Source organism: Oryzias latipes, chromosome 15 (assembly GCF_053564925.1).
Source record: "Oryzias latipes strain Hd-rR chromosome 15, Olatipes_Hd-rR_3.1".
Classification (NCBI taxonomy): domain Eukaryota; kingdom Metazoa; phylum Chordata; class Actinopteri; order Beloniformes; family Adrianichthyidae; genus Oryzias; species Oryzias latipes.
The window spans coordinates 28,641,540-28,658,974 of record NC_136251.1 but is presented as its reverse complement, the minus strand read 5'-3'; the positions used below and the strand labels follow the sequence as shown (position 1 = coordinate 28,658,974).

At 40.3% G+C, this 17,435-nt stretch overlaps 1 protein-coding gene across 15 annotated transcripts in view; it reads right to left on the bottom strand.

The window, feature by feature from the left end:
* Positions 1-256: 256 nt before the first annotated feature.
* pde10a (phosphodiesterase 10A) overlaps positions 257-17,435 on the bottom strand; it is a 56,286-nt gene continuing 39,107 nt past the window's right edge. For 4 of the 15 annotated variants that reach the window (XM_023963186.2, XM_078931380.1, XM_023963190.2 and 1 more), the window contains exons 3-22: positions 16,228-16,256; positions 15,265-15,385; positions 13,475-13,524; positions 13,241-13,381; positions 12,982-13,137; positions 11,528-11,578; positions 10,977-11,035; positions 10,362-10,413; positions 9,919-10,061; positions 9,709-9,801; positions 9,447-9,633; positions 8,043-8,185; positions 7,880-7,963; positions 7,634-7,784; positions 7,398-7,553; positions 6,271-6,443; positions 6,023-6,134; positions 5,726-5,813; positions 4,769-4,857; positions 257-2,222 (exon numbers count right to left, since the gene is read on the bottom strand). In XM_023963186.2, the coding sequence (XP_023818954.1) occupies positions 2,127-2,222; positions 4,769-4,857; positions 5,726-5,813; positions 6,023-6,134; positions 6,271-6,443; positions 7,398-7,553; positions 7,634-7,784; positions 7,880-7,963; positions 8,043-8,185; positions 9,447-9,633; positions 9,709-9,801; positions 9,919-10,061; positions 10,362-10,413; positions 10,977-11,035; positions 11,528-11,578; positions 12,982-13,137; positions 13,241-13,381; positions 13,475-13,524; positions 15,265-15,385; positions 16,228-16,256 (2,174 nt within the window). In that variant the 3' untranslated portion in view covers positions 257-2,126. Of the gene's footprint in view, positions 2,223-4,768; positions 4,858-5,725; positions 5,814-6,022; positions 6,135-6,270; positions 6,444-7,397; positions 7,554-7,633; positions 7,785-7,879; positions 7,964-8,042; positions 8,186-9,446; positions 9,634-9,708; positions 9,802-9,918; positions 10,062-10,361; positions 10,414-10,976; positions 11,036-11,527; positions 11,579-12,981; positions 13,138-13,240; positions 13,382-13,474; positions 13,525-15,264; positions 15,389-16,227; positions 16,257-17,435 lie in introns of all 15 variants that reach the window. The other 11 variants (XM_023963184.2, XM_078931377.1, XM_023963189.2 and 8 more) reach the window with 5 other exon arrangements.

Below are 17,435 nucleotides of genomic sequence, written 5' to 3'. Positions count from 1 at the left end.
ATGGGATGGGCTAAGGAAAACTGCTTTGCTCGTACTATGAAAAGGAATTTTTTTCATGAAATTACTATTGATACGCCAAACCTGTGCAGTGATGTGAGCTAAAGGCAGTGGGATGAAACACCTATAATCAAGAAAACATGTTACTTTGAACTGTTAGAACAATTAAGAGTTGAAATGGGAATTTGTTTTAGTTGTTCTTGAGATGCAACCAATACTAACGTGAATTTTCAAGCACAACATTTAAAACACAGACACCTTTTTTTATTTTTTTAGAGACATATTTAATAAAAGTCATTTGGGCTACGGCTCTTACATTTACAGTTGAGACATTCCTCAGTTATTCTGGGTAACAGTAACATGTCTAGACTGTTTAATTTATCTTTTATGTTTACTTTGTACAAAAAAGAAAAAAGGCCAACATTGTTTTTCTTTGTATAAAAAATATAAGTTAATTAAAATTTAACTCTAATTAAGAAAATAACAATAGACATAATAATAATAATAGCGCTAATGATAAAGATCATAAGCTAAACATAGTGCAGATGGTGGGATATAACTGGTGCTAAAAAGTGGAAGGGACAGTGCAGTGACTTAACATGTGGTCGGGAGGGGCTGAGGTGGGTGGAGGGTGAAACGGCTTTCGCTCTCGCATGCATTCACCAACACACGCAAACGCACTCATTCAGAAAGTGCATGGCTGCCCATCTGTTCAGCACCATCAGAGCAAAGGTTCGAGTCCACTGAACCCCAGGAGCTGCACAACCCGTTCCCGTCTTACGCAGCTCCGGTAAGGTGCGTGCCAGCGGTTGCTCCTGGTCGACGCCTGCTGGGAGCTGTTCTGAAAGGTAACACGGAGAAGGCGGAGCCAAACGACAGTGCGTCAACTCAGACCACCAAACAGAACATTCGTGGAAATCTACATTCACAACACTGGAGGACCGCAGTACCTGTCACACAACAAAAGACGTGAGCAGAAATGGTTCATTGGAATGACAGATGAAGACAAAATCCTTTGTCTTTGGAAGATCTTAGAAGCTCATTAGAAAGAGTCCAAATGTTTCCTCTAGTTCTGTATTGAAAAATGAGCGTTTAAGGAAGAGGACGAGGAGTTTTTGGATGGGAGGGATGTCTGGCAAAATGTCAAACACTCTTAAGTTGGAATCCCAGAGATGGACAGGCCAGAGAGGATGGAAAGAGGAGGAGCTCCGCCTGTTTCCTCCCAACGTCCTCCATGCCGCAAGAGACGGAGAAGCTTCACGATATGCAGTCTTGGCCTGGGACTGAGATGAAAATCCTGTTCATCAGAGGGATGTTGTTGCAGCAGATTCCTAAATGCTTGGGGCCGTTGGGCTTCAGGGTTCACATCAGACTTCAAACACTGTGACTCTCTTGTGAGTTTTCTCACAAGTGTCACCAGTATGCAACTCCTCTTATCACAGTTTTTCCACATTTCTTGGGGGATTTCTGCAATCTCCACTTGGAATAGGCTGTATTTATTCAAGTACTGCAAAAGATTTTATATCCAAAAAAAGTAATAAAAAAAAAGAACATTCTAATGCACACCTCAATAAAGCAAGGTGCCATTACGCCACACATCTGCTCTGCACATTCCTTCTGTCTTTGGGAATAACTTGCCGAAGTAGTGCTCGTGCAATCAACTTACCACAGAAGGCAAACAGTACTATTGCAAAAGAGCCTGAAATAACAAAGATTTCACATATTCTAGCCTGTGAAAAGTCCAGAGTAAGGCCTCTGCACAAAAAGACCATCATGGAGTCAGCTCAAACTAAGAAAAACATAATAAAAACACAAAAAAACCCAGCCAAAATAGAAACAACTCAAGTCTATTTCACCAAATGAATTCCCATGCTTAGAGAACAAAAAGGGCGATGGGCTCAAGTCCCTTCCCGCCCAACGTTTGTCAGTCTCCGGGATTGGTGAAAACCTTCAGTGTTGATACCTCCGTCATCCAATGAGGTAACTGTGTGTGTTCAAAGTGAAGTTGCTTGTAGCTTAACCAAATCCTGCTAAACTTAGCAGGTTCTTCTCCTTTGTCCAAGTCAGAGGTCTGTGGCAGGATTTGGGTTGTATTCCTTTGGTGGGCCAGCAACCCCTTTGGTAGTCAGTTATCCACCTTGACTGGGCCCGAAATGCAAGGCTTGGTAGGCACAACGTCCTCCACCTCTCCTCGTGCTATCCTCTCCCAGTGGCTCAGGTTTTCCCTTCAAACACAGACATCCGCGATGAGAAAACAACACTACTTTTTCACTTTTATGTGTCCTAAATGGCAGAAATGAGCAGACAACCATCCGTTTCTGTTGTCATGAGTGTAACATTTCCTGTCTTGTACTGTAGTCCATAGAGAAGCCACAATTCCTGGTTTAAAACCAAACCATGACAACTGAATCCTGCATCACTATACACATACAAATACATATGTTTATATGTTTACACTGAAAGGGTCGAGTTGTTCTAACATCAATATTATCCCTTGTGCTAACTTAGATGACCCCACCCTTACATTGACGTGTTCTCCCTACCATGACAAAGGTGGAAAGATTTCATGTAATCCATGGACACCAGTGAAGATCACAAATCATTGAAGAAAAAAGGTTCAGAGCACTGTATAGTGGGTCTAGATGACCCAACTCCCAATGTTAAAGTGCCTAGGATAGCACAAGGGTTATTAATGTTCTTTAATTACATTTTACCATGCTAAGTATAAGCCAAAGTTAGGGGTTTTTCTTCCTTTTTACTTTCTTATTAGCAAAATAAAAAATGGCTTTAAGAATTTTAAATTTTTTGTGGATATTTTGTAAAACACAAATCATAAATCGAATTGAACCCCCCCCCCCCAAAAAAAAAAATCAGGCGTGGGGAAAGTGAATCTTTTTATGTCTAATAGACCAGTGGTCCCCAACCTCAGTGCCGTAGACCGGTACCGGTCAGTGGGACACAAAAAAAAACCCTTTATTTTTTGCCGTTTTGTTAATAATCCGATCCTGAAGGAAGTTTTATTTTGGAAAACTATTGGATTCTCTCCACCAAATCAGACCTATTGTTGATACAAGTCAAGTCGCTCTGTCACGTGTTAAAAAATGAATCCGTTACGTCCTTCAAGCGGCTGCACCGACATCCAATTGGAAACCCCCTAAGCTAGCAAAGTTAACACAAAACAAACAAACGTGTTTGGAAAGTTGCTTTTCAAAGAAGAGATCCAGGATTTATCGGGACAGTTGTTCCCACAGACCATAATAATAATACAGAATATTCGGCAACCAGCTGTCTAATGTTTTGAGGATGCTGCTAATACAGTTATTTTTTTCCAATTACTTACTTTTTAATTTTTGGGCAGCTGTTAATTGTTGTTTCCCAAAATTAACAAACAAAAATCAAAGCCCTGAAGAATATTGTTTTTGGGTTCTCCAGGTTTAATGGTTCCCACATGAAAACTAGTGAAAAAACAAAAAAAAAAACATTGAACATTCACTTTAGCCTCACACAGACCGGTCATAGAAATTATGAAACCGATCTGTGGCCTGGAAAAGGTTGGGACCCATGACAAACTGTGTTCTATCAGACATCATCACGTCCAGGGCAGATCCCTCAATGAGCTGCAGGGCTCCACGGGGTCTCGGCCTGCACAGAGCCCGGCGCTGACGTACGGCTGAGGCTTGAACGTTACGCTGCTCGCTTTGTTTGCATTCGCCGCAGATCAAGGACACATTTTATAAAGCAGCAAAGGGTTGGCGGACGTGCAACACGATCCTGTTTGTAAACCAGGAACAGCAGCCGTAAATACCTGTACATTCTTTTCACGCTTATCGTATGGGAGGCCAGGAAAGCACCATTTCGCCAAAGGTAATATATTATTACACACATGATTATTTTATGCAATAAATGGCAAAAAAGCATGGTATAGGCCCTTCAACATGCAGCTGCTCCTCTCTACGGCCCTCTACGGGCCACCCAAAAAACCAATCGCACCTGTCCGGATCCCTCCATACAGGTAAATGTGACTAAGGCTTAAGGCTGTGTCTTGCTGAAAGACTTTAACACCTCCACTTTTTAGATGTTTTAACGTCGTCAAGAGGAAAGTCACGGCTCACATTCTCTCACAAGATCCTGGCCCGCTTAACTCCAGACACTTCCCGAGGAAACTTGAGGGCTCGGTATGAAGGTTAGAAACACAAAAATGTAACCCTTATCTAAAAATAGGATTAACTGCTGGACGCTCCAGGAAACATGCATCAAACCACTTCAGCTTCAAATTGACTTTAATTTATCAAAAAAAAAATTTTTGAAGTAGCTGGAAGAAGACTAAGGCATCAAGGGGTTAATTGTCGCAGCACACCTGTGCAGGCAAAAGTACCCTTAGCAAAAAGTAGTTTATTTAAGTATATACTAAAAGTATATAAAAGTTTACTTCAAGTTTACTTTTATAAACGATATAATTGTTAAATTATATATATTCTATATATTGTAAACCTAAAAAGTTCCAATTTAGTCTGAAAAAGTATTCAGCCAGTACACATCCTATTCTACAAGTACATGCTCTATAGTGTACTTGCTATACTTATACTCGTTATACTTAGAATATAATATAATAGAATAGAATCAAATATACAAAACATTCAAAAATTAAAATTCAGTGAGTCTCTCTTTTGACTCAACTAAATAAACTTTGCTAATGGTACACACATATCTTATACACATATATTTTTGTAATTGTGCTTAATTACATTAAAAAAAGCTTAAACGAACATACCTGCAGGCTTTTAGTAGAGGACTGGATGGAGGGAAAAGCTTTGATAGCGTTGTGTAGCATGGAATCGCAACAGAGTTGTAAAATCCAACCTTCACAAAAAAAAAAGAAACTCAGAAAGAGGAAAACATTTTATAGTCCCACTCTGATCATATTTTGATCTATTTTCAAAGCTTTCCCAATGGCATTTTCATTTGGATTGCAACGTTTTTAGCAAAAAATTGATCAAACCTATGTTGTTTTCTAGGACATAGTTTCTGCAGAATAAAGAAACTTGAAAAAAGAAATACTCAAAAATGCAATTGTAACCGTAATTTTCTCTTTATTTGTCCTCCATCGTCACAAACACGCCACAAGAACGTGTTAAAAACACGATTTTCAAATATCAAATCTGACTCTGTGATGGTCCGAAACAAAATCAAGCCAATGAATTCTGACTTTTCTAACAAAATAAAATGTTACAGCTATTTATAAAGGTCTAAAATAAATATATATTGACATTTAATTAATGTACCGGTACGTGTTACATTTGTCTCCTGATTGAGCTGTGAATGAGCATTAAAGTCACTTCTTTTTAAAAATGTAACTTTGATGGACTCATTGGATTGCTCTGATTCCACCTTAAGCTCAAAAATACTGAAACTCTGTTGAGAGGTCACTTCAGCATCTTTCCATCTAATGACTCTTCTCTGAGGAAGCAGTTCATGTAAGCAAATGGTGTGGTGTTTAGTTTGGACAGCCACCAGTCTGCCGGTTTTTGATTATGTTTTGCATACAAGCTGTTTCCGAATGGATGGTCTGTAGTCGGAGCTCCTTTGAGGCCTTTTTTCTGTTCAGAGGACGAGGTCGTCTTTCTGTCTCTGACATTTGTGGTTTTTCCGCCTTATCTTTTCCTGCTGACCGTTTTTGCGGTTTGAGGCAGAACTGTCGCTTTGGTAGATGCGTAAAAAAAAAAAAAACCTCGTACTTGGCCTTCTGGAACTTCATCCTTCTTGTCTCGATCCATCATAGGTATAGGCTGAATTCCAATCTTCTTCATCTCATCTCCCTGTTTAAATGGGGGCAGGAAAAAAAAAACTCAAACAAGATACCTTTTATTTTTAAAGTCTCCTGACTACCTAACAGCTCTATTTTGAGCCATACATCTTGTGGGACATTGCTGCAGTATTTACAAGCGAGAATAGAGGCCTGACTGTTAGACTGGAGGCATGATCATGACACTAAAACTGTTAAGATTTGAACAGTATCCCACTGTACCTCAGCCCAGAACTCGGCATAGATGTCGTTGGCTGTGAGTCGTGTGATTTGCCACTGCTTGGTAACAGAACACAGGTCACATGCTGTCATCATCAGACCAATCACACGGTCCCTGGAGGGTAATAGCGACTCATCATATTCATGCAGAGGGGCTCAAAGCGCTGTTTATACGCTTCACTTTTTCTTTTTTTAACTACTCGTGTCCCCATGGGACCCGACTTTTGCTCCGGCGCGAGCGGCGCCCCGACCTGTGAGAGTGGTTGTTGAAGTCCAGTGCGCTGGTGCTCAGGAGCTCCGTCAGCTGCTGGTGGTTGTTAAAGTACAGCGCCAGGTCGGTGGCGATGATGGCCTTCCGGATGATCTCCAGCACCTGCTCGTACTCGCTGGAATTCAGGTTGGAGAAAATATTGTGCCCTTCCAGCTATGAGAAACAAAGAGATCAATAAAAAAGCAAAAGCTCCACTTAGGAAGCATTCAGTTCAGCTAAACTACAACATGGGGTAACGTCGAGTTCGTCTCAGTACTCGTCCTGGAAGCTTAAGCCCTCCTTAAAACCAATAAACAACCATTTTACAAGGGTTACCAGAAATTACAATTACTCTCTTTAAAGACCCACTCCGATAAAAAATTGCGTTTTTGGTCTTTTTAAGTATTTCTCTATTTAGATTGATGTGAATTAGGAGCAGACAAAAAAAAAAACAATTTGTAAAATAGATTATTTGTGAGGTTAAAAATATGCTGGGTGGGCCACAAGCTCACTGCTACGAACGAACTCTCAGCAACAAGGAGGGGAAGGGGGGCGGGGTTGCTTTGCCCAAATGGTCGGAGAATTTCCAATGAACTTCTGCTGCTCTGCAGAAACTATGTCCTAGAAAACCACAGAATTTATTGATTCTGGCTAAAAACAGCATCACCATAATTAAAAAAAACACTGCTAACATTTTCACAAAAACATCAAAAGACGATTAAAGTGTGACTTGAAGTGTGTTCCGATTTGGTATTTTTTTAATAATAATCCCTTTACTCTGGCATCTGTTTTATTTTAACTTTACCTTTCAAAATAAATGTGTTAGTGACTTATCCTCCTAACTACATAGAAAAAAGAACATGTCCAACTAAAGAAGTTTTTTTTAAATTAATCAAAAGCTACAGTTCCCAGAGCCACAACCTGTTACACTTGACATCACTGCAAAGCACCAAATGTCCTCTGTAGATTTCGAAATTAGTTACTTCAGTAATATGTAGTGTTTGGTTCAGAAATGTCTTCAACAGAGGACAAAATTTGCGTTTCTGGTAGCCAGGAGGATACGTTGATTTGAGAAAATGAAGTAAAACGCTGAGTTTTGGGTGTAAAAAGAAGGTGTGGGAGCTCTACCTGCAAGATAGAGACAGTTTGGGAGAAGTGATGCTGCTCCATGGTGGAGGTGGAGTACAAAGCAGCCAGCGGGTGATCAAACTTCTGCAGGTAAGCGTTGCTGTAACCCCTATGATCCAGATCGTGGCACAGGCAGGCTATCAACAAGCCTTTCTTCTGCAAAACAAAACAAAACAGAGGGGCTAAATCAGCAGAAAATTGCACAGATGAATTGTGTTGGGTAGAAATAAGCAAACCTCCAGCTCTGTGAAGCTGTCGGGGGTTTTCTGCAGGATGGCGTACATGCAGTGTGCCACCGTCACCGCGTGTTTCCAGTTATGGTAGGGCACACGGCGGTAGTTCTTGCGCACAGACATGGTGAACCTGCACAGCTTCTCCAGCTCAAAGCTGGGCATCAATACAGGGAAAAAAAAAAAAAAAGAAACGTTGGGTTTGGTTTGTTTTTATTGTGCAGCAGGGACTTCTGCAGCTTTACAGTCTACCTGTTCTCTCCACAGGAGTTATGAACCATGTAGATAAAGACGGCAGGCCAGATTTCCTCAAAGGGGCTGATGTCAAACTGGAACCTGGAGAAAGGACGCAGAAAGCTCCAAAATTGGCATCTATCGCACACTTGAGCAGACCCACGAGGGGCTAAAACCATACGTTTCAATCTCTTTATAGATGGGTGTCGGGAGGTTGAGCTGGGTGAGGGTCTTCCACTCCTCTGACGTGCAGATGCTGTGATAGGACAGCTTTTCCATCGTCACTCGGTAAATGCACTCAGAATGCCGGATTCTGTGGTACATCTGCATAGGACAGGGAGAGTCGCCGGTTAGCAAAGCGTCCTGACAGAAGACAGAAGCTGGACGTGCAGAGGCAATGCTGTAGCGCAGGTCACAATAAGGTAACTCGTTCTTCCTCTGCACATCTGGTTTGCATCCCGCCCCCCCCAGACACACAGGACGGAGATAGTCAGGTACAGGCGCCGGGCCTCACACTTCTAATCATGAATTACACTGATTTAAGAGAGTTTCCCAGACACTTGAAGCATAAATAGTTTCTAAACATAAATCCCGATGGATGCCGGCCTCAAACTACTAACATGCATCAGTTAGAAAAAGAACTTTGGGACGTTGGTTTGTTAAAAAAGCTGAGGACCGGTGAAGAACTCACAGGAAAAAAGGTTTTTGACAAACAAACCACGCTGTCAAAGCTTTGGCGGGTTTCCACGATACAAGAAGAGACTAAAATCAAAACATACAACTAAATTGTTCATTAATTTTTCTTTGTTTGTGGTAGACCTGCAATAAAAAAAAAAATTAAAAACTACTGCCACTCACACCCTCAATCTAACATTACCGGCACAACAAAAGTGGCGAGCAAATAGTGGAGCTGTGCGGTTCTGAGCTAAATTCCAGCTCAAACGAGGAAAACTGACGTAAATGGATCTAGTCGTCTACAAGTGGACGTATCAGAACAAGCAGGGAACCCAGCATATTTCTTCGCTCCGCTCCATTCCGATGCATCCGCCTGCAGACAAATGGATCCACCAACGTCTTTGTTTTTGTCATCTGACCTGGAATCTGGATCTAAACTGTATGGCTCAGATACTGCTCGCCTTTTTTGTTGCACCAGTAATGTTAGGTTGGGGTTGTGAGGGGCTGTAGGCTAGCAGGAGAAAGTGTAAACAGAGATCTCTCAGCAACAGGGAGGGGAATTTTTAGTGAACTCCTGCCGCTCTGCAGAAACTATGTGCTAGAAAACGACACAAGTTCTTTTATTTTGGCCAAAATAGGCATAATCCTAATTAAACGACCACTAAGAATGCTTTGAAAATAGATCAAAAGATGATTGTAGCGGGGCTTAATGTTATGTTGACTTTTATTTACTGTTGCGGTAAAATTGAAATAAGTTGTTTCACTTTTGCTATTTGTCCCTGGATCATCATTGCAATATGGATCACTAATATCATACATGGAAAGTTATGCTCATATCCTGCAAGCCCAACTTTGTGGGTCAATTTGTGCGACTTTTCCATCTGCTTCCTTCCCACACAGGCGTACTCACGTTTGCACAGTGTAAGGCCAGAGCGCAAAAGACAGCAAACATCTTGAAGTTGTTCTCGTCTGTTTTAGTGAAGGCACTTCCGCACAGCTTGTTCACCATCTGAACCACACCGATGACGGTCCCCCTGCTCACGATGGGCATGCAGAGGATGTTCCGCGTGGTGTACCCAGTTTTAAGGTCCACCTCTCTGCCAAAGAAATAAAATGAAGGCTTCACACAGAGTCTCTATAATGAGTTTGAAAAAAAAAACGCAAGTGTTTACCGGTTGAACCGTGGGTCTGCATAGGCATCTGGGATATTTAAGACTTCCCCTGTCCGCGCCACTTGACCAGCTATTCCCTTGTCTATAGAAAACCTTAAAAAGAAAGACGAGAACTGACTATATGAACCAATTCAACACATTTCCACTGATGGTATTGATAATTCACAACCGAAGCTGATCACTTTTGTGGCACAAACTGCAGCTTCTCACCTGATCTCTTTGGTTTTTCTGAAGACAGGTTTGCCCTCTTTCTCTTCCCCGATGTCAAACAGGTCAGAGTACAGTTCTTTGTTGTTGTGATCTACCTGGAAGAGTGCACACCTGTCCGCATTCACCAGGTTTTTTGCATATATCTGCAAAACACCAACGCAGGAATTTACATGCTCAGAAATGCCGGCAGCAGGGAAACTTGATTTCAGCTCTAAATTTATTCTATTGTAGCCGTAAAAACAATTCTATAGTAAATAAAATACATTTGAGGAGGTTTAAGGTAACCAAAAGCATGCAGATGGGATGAGTTCAGAAAAAATTATGCTTTCAAATAAAAAAATTAAAAAAAGAGAGAAAAAACTGTCAATTAAAAAAATTCTCTTGACTGTATAAACATGCAGGAGATTTCCACAGACTCTCACAGGCTGGATGGAAACACTCACCATAATATGTTCAAGTAGAGAATCTATTGCCACAATGTTATCAAAGTATGTTCTGTGTGAAGAGAAGAAACCACATGTTTGAAAACAGGAAGCTTTCATAACTTAAAAGAGATTTTCAGAATACGAGCTCAAATTTATGTTTAGAATGAACTAAAAATAGTTCTATATGTCATGACATATAGAAGTTTACGTATAAAAAAACACACATATCATTTAAAGGTCTATATTATTTGTGACATTTTAAAAAATAAAATTCTAATCATATTTTTATTGCAATAATATTTGCTCTTTTTTTAATTAATTAATCAGTTAATGAATTTGGCAATAAAAAGGCAATACCATTGTATATAAAAGGTATACTGCCTCACTTTTAGAATAGACCAAGTTAACTCGTAGTACACTTCCTACTTTTTTCTAAGGGCTAACTCTTTATTCTTTGACAAATAAAAGCTTACCTATCTGAAAGTTAGGTATTTTAGGCAAACACATTATCTTTTATGTCTCCCCAAACTTGTTTTTGGTCCCAAATGACTGAGTATTCAATCACAAAAATAATGCCATTTGAATTTTAGTTTGGATAAACGTCCATTTAGAGAAAAGGAGAGCAGCTCTTACTTTGAAACATCTAGTAGGAAGTCATTGAGCTCTGTCTGCTTGGCAAGGCCTCGGCACACCTAGCAAAGAAAGAGGGAAATGTGTCACGGCGTACGTCACAACTGATGTTCACACAGAACATTTAGTTCAGACTTTTGCAACTTTCCCTCTGCAGGAACTGCGGCGTGTCGGGTTTCTGTAACAACGGCGTGCTGTAGCAGAGAGCAGCCAGCTGCCTGCTCTGCCGTTCACAGGTCCACTGCACCCTGAGCTGCAGAGGGATGATGCTTCTCTGAAGTATTATGCTATTTCTTTTGTTATATATAATGACGTCCCTGGGGGGGCTGCTTGTTGAATCTATGGCGTAGTTGATTGGACTGGGCGCAGTGACAGCACAGTTCTGGTACACAGTGGATTTCCCACCGTAAAGAGTCAGAACAAACAAAGTCGCCCAAGAACATAATAAGAGGGACTGAACACAAAACTGCCCGACCGGTCCCTGGTGAAATGCGGTTTCTGTCGTCAGGCGTGAATTTTCAAACTTAGGTCGACCTTTGCTGAAGTTTGCTCACCTGTACCTGATGAATGGCAACTGAAGCCCAAGCCAGATTAGCTGTTGCAACCTGGAAAATGAAGAGACACAGAGTTTCAGGTCAGAAGAGAAAAGAAAAGTTCCCTGGTTTACCTAAGACACACAATTCTACCAATTTACCACAGTCATGGTTTCATAATAAAAAAAATAAAACTTAAAAAAAGGCAGTTCTCTTTCTGTTGGTCAAATGAAACCCACAGAAAAAATGCATCTAAAGATTGATAGCACAATGAGAAACGATGCAACAATAAGATTCTGCAACAATGAAAGGACTGCAAAAACTAGAAATGGTTTACTGTTTTTGATGATAATTATTTATCACTTAATGAAATTCACTAAGTAATAACATATTTTATGCTGACGAATTTTATTAAAGTAGTTTTTTTGTCCATTTTCTTTTAATTTTTTTAAACGTTAACACACTTCACTTTCTTTTTTAAAGAAAAAATGTTTTTCCCCACAATATTTTCTATTTTGGCACAAAGATAAAGTAAAAAAAAAGAAGAAATTGTTCATTTTTATGTTTTTCCTTAGTTCTGGGGTCTGCAACCTTCAACCCTTTAAGAACTTTTCGGGTGGATTTCTCACTGACTTAAAGGGCCTATATCATGCTTTTAATAAGCCTTCAGAATAAATTATATCCATATACAGTGGGGTAAGGATTCACCAATTGTGAAACCCACCCTATCCCACCCTAAAAAGGTGAGAGAGGCCTATAAATTACATCAAACATATACCTCAACTAAAAGAAAATCAGATAGTCTGATTTTTAAATGAATTTATATGTAATTTATGGTGAAAAATAAGTATTTGTTAAATAAAAAAAGTTTGTCTCCATACTTTGTTATATATCATTTGTTGGCAATGACAGCAGTCCAACGTTTTCTGTAAGGTTTTCACAAACTGCTGCTGGTATTTAGGCCCATTCCTCCACAAAAACAGAAACTTATAGATAAATTAGCCTTTTAAATTTTTTTTAATTAGTTTGCAGCTTTTGACAGAGGTTCACATGGCTTCCTTTCAAAATAAAAGACGCATGGGATCATCTCAATGAAGAAAATATAGCAGTAAAGTGTAACGTCAGTGTTTATTTATAGAAAAATGTTTATTTTTCTGTTCCTGTTCTGTGATGCACCCAATCAAAATAGATTCTTAAAATTAAATCAGAGCTAAACTAGTGGTCATTACAGATTTTTTGGCCGATAGATCAATATTAAAGTTTTTAGTTTTTTTTCAAAAATACATAATCCCCTTCAAAATCCAGTGCACCTTAAGTATGGATTCTGGTTGTGTTTAAAAACGTGTTACTCCTAAAAATGAAAAATGTGCTTTTTCTCTTTAACCAGAGATCCACAAAAGAGGGATAACGGAGTCACCCGTGGCTCTGGAGCCTGAGGTTGCAGCTTCGAGGTGTTTTTTCAGGGTCACACTGACCTCCTGGTGGCTGAGGTTAAAGGGCTCCTTGCCCCAATGTCGACGGAGCTCCAGGATGGCGACAAGGTCGCCGATGGCAGTGACGATGGGAAGGCACAGGACAGAGTGAACACGGATCCCTGAGTCCTGTCCTGTGCCGTCTGGGAATCGGTCATCCTGCGACACGAGAGATTTTATGCACCTTAGCAGCGCAGAACCGCAGAACTTGATTTACTGGAACCATGCACAGATGGTGGCAGCGGTGTGCAGTCAGCCTCACCCCCACGATGTCTTCTACGAGGACGGTTTTGCGAGTCTTGGCAACGTAAGCGGCAATGGTTGTCCCAAACGCGATGGGGCCAGAGGGGACAAGGCTTGGAGGCCCATCCTTGGCCCCCGTTGGAGTGAATAAACATAAACTCTGTTGAGAGACAGACTCAGTCAATGCAAAAGAACGTGAAGAGGGAGAAGAAGAAAAAAAAAACAGCACTAAAAAAAAGTTCTGTGTACTCACATTGTTGCATTCTCCCAAGAAGTAAAGTGCAAAACTGTCAGCTTTTGTTGCTGTTGAGAAAGAGGAGCTCGGTGACTTCAGCTGCTGCTAAAACAAGCTCCAGATGGAATCTGATATAATTGACAGGTGCCAACTAATAACAATCTGTTTCCAATGTCCTACATAACAACAGGAGGACTCTGACTGAGCCTTTGACTGCCTTCCAGTTATCTCATTCCCAGTCCTCCTTTCCAGTCCCATTCTACCCTCATATATAGGTCATGTTATCAGACAATGTGACAGCAGAGAGGCTGCTGGAGCAGACAATGCAAAAATGATCAAGAAGTCAATGAGAACTGGGATTTTGATGACCTGCTATATGTTTTCGTTTGCACTTAACCCCATTTAAGGTCTTTTTTCTTCTTTTTTGCTTGAACATACAAAATATTTGATACTTGTAGAATATTTTAACTTCTGTTTGCACCCCCTCTTTCCAGGTTTTTCTCAAAATCAGCAGTCGGGAATTCTTTGAATCATTAAGAGCTAGGATCTAGAAATAAGGAAATTATTAACAAAGACTATAAAAAAACTCAACTTTTACTTTAATTTTTTGTTCTATTTTAAGGATGTTCTAAAGTTTAAAAGTTTGTTCTAAAATGAGTTATTTTCACTTATTACACTAGTTTTTTTTGTCACTGTAATCACAGAAACTACCATTAGATTAATAAAAACTCAAAATATACAAACCATTTGCTTCACCTTGCAACCTTAAACAGTAAAAGAGCCAAAGTGCAACAAGAGCCCCTGTTGCAGTAGATTTAAATTAAATAAAATAATGTAAGAAAGTCAAACATGGCATTTTCTGTCATCATTTGGTGCGAGTTCATCTTTTTTTATTCTTCTTTTACAATCGACTATAAACATGACATCATTGGTTTTATACTTGAAGAACTCTCTCTGACAGCAGTTCAACCTTTTACAGCTTTTTCTCTTTTATCTGACATTATGTTTTATCTGATATTATTTATTCATATTGTTAGCATCGTTGGCCAAAGAGCCACACTGGCGGGACTAAAGAGCCACTAAAGAGGGCTCCGGAGCCTCAGGTTGCAGACCCCTGGCTCACCACTAGAAAAAAATACTTTGAACTGGGATGTATACCATTTTATGTAACAGTTAGATTTTTTTCAGCTTATTTTTCCATTTTTGAATGCTTGTGTGGAACTCCTTGTCTAGATAAAAATAACTTGCAGCACTGAGACAATTTTACTACTTTTGTGTTATTTTTATTGTGTTCTTTTCCTATCTTTTCTTTTTACAGTGTATGGATTCATTGACAAGTTCATAAATTGTTTTCATTGTCAAACATGTCATTTGTTTATTGTTTATCAGCACAGTCATGTTATTTCACAATAAAAAAAACATATTTTTGACTGTTTTTAAGTTTTACATTGAATTTTTCTTGAACTTTTGACATGATTTGCTGCAGGAAGTCAAACGAGTAATTGACCTACTCCCATGCAGACACTTCCACTTTTGTTATTAGACTTTTATGGATCAGTATGAAGGCAAAACAGCAGCTGATAGAAAAACAAACAAACTGGCAGCAGGCATCTTCTGAAGACTTTAACTGCAGAAGATCCCACTCCCACTCCTTCAAGTTGTTGCAGTGGTATTCAGAATATTTGACCCCAAGCTCATTAAAGGATGTTTATCCAGACATTAGTCATAAACAGGGAGAAATGTCTGTTCTCCGTGTTTTTCTTGGAGCACCAACGCATCGTGACTGGACCAAAGTTTGGGGCTTTTACCTGTTTTGATGATGTTGGACAGCTCGTAGAGCAGGAGTTTGTTGTCTCCTCCAGCGTCCAGGCGCTGCTCCATGTAGCTGTTGAGCTCGTACACCACGCCCTGCATGTTTGTGTCCTGGTACTGCTGGACACAAGACACACAGACATTGCAATTCCAGCGTTTCCCATAAACACTGAGATTGAGTTTCAGAATTCAGCAAACGCGAGGAGGAATAAATAAATAGAAACAACGGTTTGCATTCTTACTGCTTCCTGTCTGTGAGTTGCTGCAGCAAAAACAGATTTGGGGTTTTATTTTTGCTCCCCCAGAGTTAAAGAAAATGATCTTAATACTGCCCAGAGATCTGCTTCTACCTCAGAGAAAACACCCCACAAGTCCTTCAAACTCCTCTGAGACGTTGAAAGCAGATCGGAATATTTCTGCGAGTGTAAAGACAAGACATCCAGGAGAGCAGCTGAGCAGAACCATCACCCATGGGACGCCCTCTACATCCTGTTTGCACAGACGTATGGATGACGCACCGGGGGGTTGAGGGGATCTCGTTTATTTGCGTGTCCACTCGCAGCTCTGCAGCGGGTGCTGACACCCAGCCTCCCCTGATGCCGCTGGCAGAGGTGTGAACATGTTCGTGGAAAAAGTGGAGCTGCTTTTTTCACGTTTCATCCCAGCTGGGGACTCAAACCTACAACCAAATGATTTCCAGGAACCCCTTCCCGTTGAAAGCCTGTTGCCTTTGTCCCGGCGTTTTAGGAAGCAAAAGTGCTGCTCTACAGGAGGAGCCGTTGTTTGTGAGCCGGGACTTTTCCATAGTTAATGAGGGGCGACACTGAGCTCTGTGCACTGAATGGAAATGAGTTTGAGCGGCTTGTGAGTTCATTTCCGCGACTTTGAAAAAAGCTTTGAAAGTTCACCATGGCATGTAGAGCTGGGAAATCATTGCCGAGGATTATTCAAAAACGTACCCTGCTGACTTCTTTAGCTGACGTGTCATCTGCGAAGAGAAAAACCACAGTTAACAAACAAGTTGCGTCAGTATTAGTGTGTGCTTTTGGGGTTGAAACAGTTTCGCTGCACCACATCCTTTAAGCTTTGTGACGCAACCATGTTTTGTTTTTAGCTGAAAAAAAAAAGAAGGCAATTTTTAGGTAGAAAACCTTTTTTTTGTTGTTGCACAATTTCTGACATGTGCATGAAAAGAGTAAAATTTCACATTTCAGTGCAGCTCTGCAAAGAACTCGCTTAAAAAGAAATTCCTCAAATTGCAGATGTTTTAAGTTGGAAGCTGCCTGGATTCAAATGTTGATCAGATGCTGCATGGATGCTCTGCACATTAAAGGTCTGATTCCAGCAGCTGCAAATAAGCAAAAGCATGTGCTGTCCTATCAACAGTAGTCAGGCATTTAAAACGTATTGAGTAAAAAGCAGGAAAGGAAAGGTGCAAAAGTGATGCATGGTTAAAAAAAAAAAAAGATGTGAAAACCTCCCACCGGGGATGCTTTTGTTCCACAAAAGAGCCAAACTTGGTAAAGAGAAGAAAAATCGTAATGTTTGCACTAAAAGCTTCAGTCAGTCCCAACAGTTTCCGGACTCAGAACCCAAATCGCTCACACGGCTCAAACAACTCTTCATCACATGTGGGTCCAAAGGCACAGGAGAACAATAACATCTCGGATCCCTTTGATAGTTTTCATGTGACTGGACCGTGGTTAAAGCTGGGCACATTTTCCGAACGTCAACCCCAAGTGCTGACTTGAGGTGATGCTTTGAAACGGACTTCTCTGACCATGTGAAAAGAAGAAATCACAAGCAGCTGCACTGTTTGTTGTTTTAAACATTCCTCCAGCATGCTTTGACTTTCCTGACTTAGCTATGAGATAGACCTATTTTAGAGCAAACCCCTGGCTGGGGAATGACGTCAATCAGAGGACAAAAGAGCTGCGCTTGAAAAAGATGTTAAAGCTTTTTTTTTTTTTTTGAGGGAAAAAAAAAGACAACCTTTTCTCATTTTTTTGACTTTGTGAGGCTTTGACAACCCAGAACCAAAAGTTTTTTTTCAAACAAATACCGGTTAATATTTTCAACTGATGACAACATTAACTCTATGATGCACAAATGTTAAGAAAACCATCTACAAAAAAGAGGAAAAAACCCATTTTAATCGTTATTCAAA